The sequence below is a fragment of the Condylura cristata genome, unplaced genomic scaffold (genome assembly GCF_000260355.1).
Source record: "Condylura cristata isolate star-nosed mole 26May11 unplaced genomic scaffold, ConCri1.0 scaffold00009, whole genome shotgun sequence".
NCBI lineage: Eukaryota > Metazoa > Chordata > Mammalia > Eulipotyphla > Talpidae > Condylura > Condylura cristata.
The window spans coordinates 24,639,141-24,644,204 of NW_004567110.1; the positions used below are offsets into that span (position 1 = coordinate 24,639,141).

Sequence of the window (5,064 nt, forward strand, 5' to 3'; positions counted from 1 at the left end):
GTTCTGCTATTCCTTACTCAGAATTGGCCCGGCTTCCTATTTTAAAAAATGGAAAGTCTATAGATATAGAGCCTGAATGAAAATACCATTCTATTTCAAAAATAAATCCAAATTTGTAGCTGACCCAAATTTGGCACATTTAAATCATGCAAGTCAGACATAAATGGTCACATCTCTCTATGTAACAAAACCCTGAGGGCAGCGCAGCAAGCTGGCTCTGCTGGAATATATTAGACTCATACTGAACTAGAATCTTCTGAAGGTACACACACCACAACACACCTTTGCACAGGCAATTTTATTCTCTCCTGTGGGGTGTCAACAGTGCTCAGAGATTGTAATTTGAAACATTCAGAAATCACATACTTGAATATCATCACATTTCTTTACATCACAATTCAGTAACTATGAACAATTATGTCTACACTAAATACAGTGAACAAAATGGCATAAATGTTTACACCATTCCTGTAAACAGGCTTCTGTGCACAACAGTAACGAATGGAATCAATGCATACCACGATATTGATGAGGAAAGGCCTTCGCTTTAAATAAACTATTCTGTTTATAAATAAACTCTGATTTTTGTAGTACACATTTACAGACCTGATCAATAAAAAGGAACAAGACATATTATTTTCTTTTAAAAAGAAAATATTGAGAAGTAGACCACTATGGGAGAACTCACCAGGGAGGGGTAAGAAGCAAGCAAAGGGTAAGAGAGTTAGAGTACTGTCATTCTGCAGCCTATTTGTTAGCACACACCAACACAAGGGCAGGGCTGTCGGGAGAGCACATTTTTACTTGAATTCCAGCAAGTTGCAATCAATCTTGTAGTACACGTAGGGGTAGTATTCCTGCTGACTCAGGTTTAAGCCTGGGATGTCCATCGGCGCCTATGGGAAAAGCAGATAATCGTTCCAGTAGGCATTACACAAATAAGAAAACAGTATTACCACTCACCTTATTTACACTCACCCTGGGCTAAGTTCAGGCTTTTATGCTAATCTAGCCCAAGTGAGATATTATCATCTCCCTTTTGCAAACGAGCAAACAAGCTCAGGCTGACTCGCCGCAGGAACTGCGAGCAGCAGAGCGAGACCCACGCTGCTCTGAGCCAGGCCTGTGTGCGTGCCATGCCCCACCATTCCTCTGTGCCTGGAGGAGAGCTGCTTTCATCCTCTGCGGATCAGGGTGCTGAGTTTATGGGATACAAGTCCTACCGAATGGTGGATAAAAATAAACTATGTGTGGTGTACATTTATTAAGCATGCATGTCATAAGACCTTTCTGTATGAAATTCAAATAGTTTGACCTAATATTGTATCAACAATTCCATAACAATGAAAATGTAGTCACTTCTTGTAAATGTTTCAGGAAAAACATGTTTATGGGTTCTAACTAGTGGATGTGAGATACTACCACTCCAACCTGAAGAAAAAACCAGTGGTAATAAAAAAATATGAAAGCCCACAAGTTTTAAAAGACAGCCACAAAAGAAAATGAAATCCACTTTGTTCATATCTTCAGAAGATAAAAACATACTGTTTTAGAAAAGTGGTTATTCCTCTTAAAGTTACCTATCAACTTCCCTATTTCTACTAAATAAGTCAAAATAGCTACTTATTTTCTCTCTGAAATTTATAATTTTTGAACAAAATTAGTATAAGTGGGTATTTCTGAATTTCTTACAGGTTTAAACCTCTGATTTAGGACTAAGTTTTAGAAATATCAAGAAGCAAAGCACAGCTCCAACTAGTGTTGGATACCAAGATAAGTTATTTGCCATTTAATTACTCATCATCTAACACTGAAGACCTCAAAACACACACACACACACACACACACACACACACACAAGATATTCACTATCCCCTTTCTATGTATCCTGTTCAAGCACTTTTTTCTGAGATTCATTCCTGTAGCCCAGTTCCTGTGCTAGCTATGAAGCAAGCACTCACATCAATAATGGCTGCAGCACTGCTGTCTAGATGTTTATACAATTCATGTAATACTTCTCTTAGTTTCTTCATTGTTTTCTTATTAGGCTGAAGAAGCATTGCCTGGAAATTTACTGGCAAGCCGTACCTTAAAAGGAAGCAGAAATCCAGCGTGTAACACAAGCAAACACACAGATTTTCTAAAGCACAGGTAATAGGGAGAAGGAATCATTTACAAGTTTAAATAAACATTTAAAAGTTTAAATGAACCTAAAATCCAAACTTTGTCTAGTCTTATCCACTAGCAATCCTTGTTTAAAAGGAGGGCCAATTGTCTCCTAGGAATTACTTTTAATTACTCTGATTTTTAAGATGATCTATGAATAATACCCTTAGGAAATAGTGATAAATATATAGACTTAGAGATACCGTTAATGTAACAACATGAGGTTTTTTAAAAAAATCTTATTATTTGCACTGAGGTAACACTGGTATGCAACACCACATGATTCATACTGACATCTTTTAAGATGTTATTTGTCACACGATACCCACCCTCTAAGTACCCACAGTTCGCTCCCTTCCTACCTGGTACCTCAATTCTACAGTAAGATTTCCAGGGTTTAGTCTATTTTTTAAAATATTTTATTTATTTTTGCACAGAAGAACAGGGGTGCAGACCATCGGTATGGGGAAGTGAGAGAATTCACCAGAGCCAGAGTGGGGAGCAGAACAAGCATATCTGCTGAAATACACTGCTGAGGGGAGCAGCAGGCAAGACAAGAGAGATCTGTTGTGCCATGAGGGTCAGCCCCTTGGCTGGGCGAGTGATAGCACTGAGACGTAATCCCTAGGCCACCAGAGAGGCAAGCTAGGGTATGCTTTGACTTGGTTGACTATTCCTTCATTCCTCTATTTTCCACATAGAAGCAAAATCATCCAGTATTGGTCTTTCTCTATTTCACTTAGCATAATCCTATCTAGTCCCACCCATGTAAACAACATGAAATTACTCACATCAATTTTGAAAACTCAAAGAAATTTAAAAATAGAAAGCATGGCTAAAGTTAAGTTCTTTTAACTATTTTTCGTGTGAGTAAACATGTAGAGAGGAGCACAAAATGAGTTTAGTTCTCAAAATAATAAAATGTTCTAAGCTAATAGGAAATAAGAAATGACTGCAAAAAGTCATTAATATACTCCGTATCAAATTAAATGTAAAGTATGTGGAAGACCAGCCCTCCCTTAACTATTTTTCGGTGAGTAACATGTAGAGAGGAGCACAAAATGAATTTTCTAGTTCTCAAAATAATAAAATGTTCTAAGCTAATAAGAAATAGGAAATGACTGCAAAAAGTCATTAATATACTCCATATCAAATCACATGTAAAATATGTGGAAGACCAGCCCTCCCTGGCAGTGCAGCGAGTGTAAGCACAACACTAGGAAGCTAAAGCCACTTCAGCATGAGTTCGATATGGCGTGGCAGATCTCTCCTGGCCTGCCCGCTGCTCCCCTCAGCAGTGTACTTCGCCAATCTGACTGTTCTGCTCCCCACTCTGTCTCTGGTGAATCCTCTCACCACCCCTGCACTTCTGCCTTGTACCCCAGTTCTGTATGCACAAATAAATAATCTGTTTAAAAGAAATTTTTTTTAAAGCTCTAGTAAACAAGCATTAATCTAACATTTATAATCTACTTTAAATTAATTAACCACCCAAGACTCTACAATAGCATGGATCTGTTTTTCCCAACCTGGTGTTAGGACAAGGCTAACATGCATGTAATATGCATATGAAATTGACAATCTGTCTCAAGATTGACCTTTAAGTTACTCGAAATCAATTTCCTATTACTGAATTTTATTTTATGATAAAGAGGTCCAAGGTAAAGGGACCTTTTTAGTTCCAACTTTCTCAATTAACTTTCTTTACCTTAAAACAGACTCCACAAAAACCCTTAAAGCTTTCACATGAATCCACGCAATGAACGCCTCACTGAAATTTACTTTCAGCCACCGCACAAGTGGTCCCTGTAAAAAGGAGAAAAAAAATCCACCATAAATTTGGTCTGGAATATGGCAATTAAACTGAGATAAAGAGGGCCCTCCCTGGTGGCACAGCGAGTTAAAGCACAGCACTAAGAAGTTAAAGCCACTTCTGCATGAGTTCGAGTGCTACCCTGGAGGTGATCCACATGGTGCGACAGACCTCTCCTGACTCGCCCGCTGCTCCCCTCAGCAGTGTACTTCGTCGATCTGCCTGTTCTGCTCCCCACTCTGTCTCTGGTGAATCCTCTCACCGCCCCTGCACCTCTGGCCTGTAACCCAGTTCTGTATGCATAAATAAATAAGTCTTTTAAAAAAAGAGAGAGATAAGAAAGTAACTTTAAGGACTGACTATCCAGTAAGAGTCTATAGAGTCTATAGCACATGGTAATTCACTTTAAAATGTTTCATTTTTCTCTGAAATTAGATTAAAAGGTTAACTATTCCTCTGCAATCTCAGTAGACACTAAAATTTCTTGAACTGATTCACTACACAGAAAAAGACATATAATTTAATAAAAATAGTTTAAACTGGCACAGAATATATAGAGGAACCCCAACTTTGAAAACCAAAATATAAAAATCTGAATTTACTGCATAATATTCCGAAACACTCCATACATTTAAGTAGAATTCAACTTAAAATTTCTCAGAAACAATAAAAATTATGTAGGTAAGTCATTTAATATCGGAATGCCTCTTAGTTTTTTAATCTATAAAATCTGAGAGTTGAGCTAGACTTCTAAAGCTCTTCACATTCTAAATTTTTAATGGTTCTATTATACAATGTATTAGAATTTAAAATATTTAGTATGATTTCCAGTAGTAAATAAAAATACCTCTTAAAAATTTTCAAATATCCTAATACCTCCCCCCTCCATTCTTAAAATTGATCTACATAAGCAATTCAGCTAACACAATACATTAGTAGGCTCAACTGGATATATCAATTAATATAAGCAATAAAGATAATCACAAAAAAGTGAAAATCTTGAGTTAAAATATTTGTTCTTTATGGCACATGGGTAACTCGGTGATGGGAAACCCACAGGGATTACAATTGAGATGAAAAAAAAA

The 5,064-nt window shown here is 37.1% G+C and overlaps 1 protein-coding gene across 2 annotated transcripts in view; it reads right to left on the reverse strand.

Moving 5' to 3' along the window:
* Window positions 1-5,064, reverse strand: part of ATP6V1C1 (ATPase, H+ transporting, lysosomal 42kDa, V1 subunit C1) — a 36,652-nt gene continuing 31,588 nt past the window's right edge. For both annotated transcript variants that reach the window (XM_012723053.1, XM_012723052.1), the window contains exons 11-13: window positions 3,875-3,972; window positions 1,962-2,088; window positions 1-896 (exon numbers count right to left, since the gene is read on the reverse strand). In XM_012723053.1, the coding sequence (XP_012578507.1) occupies window positions 801-896; window positions 1,962-2,088; window positions 3,875-3,972 (321 nt within the window). In that variant the 3' untranslated portion in view covers window positions 1-800. The remainder of the gene's footprint in view (window positions 897-1,961; window positions 2,089-3,874; window positions 3,973-5,064) is intronic.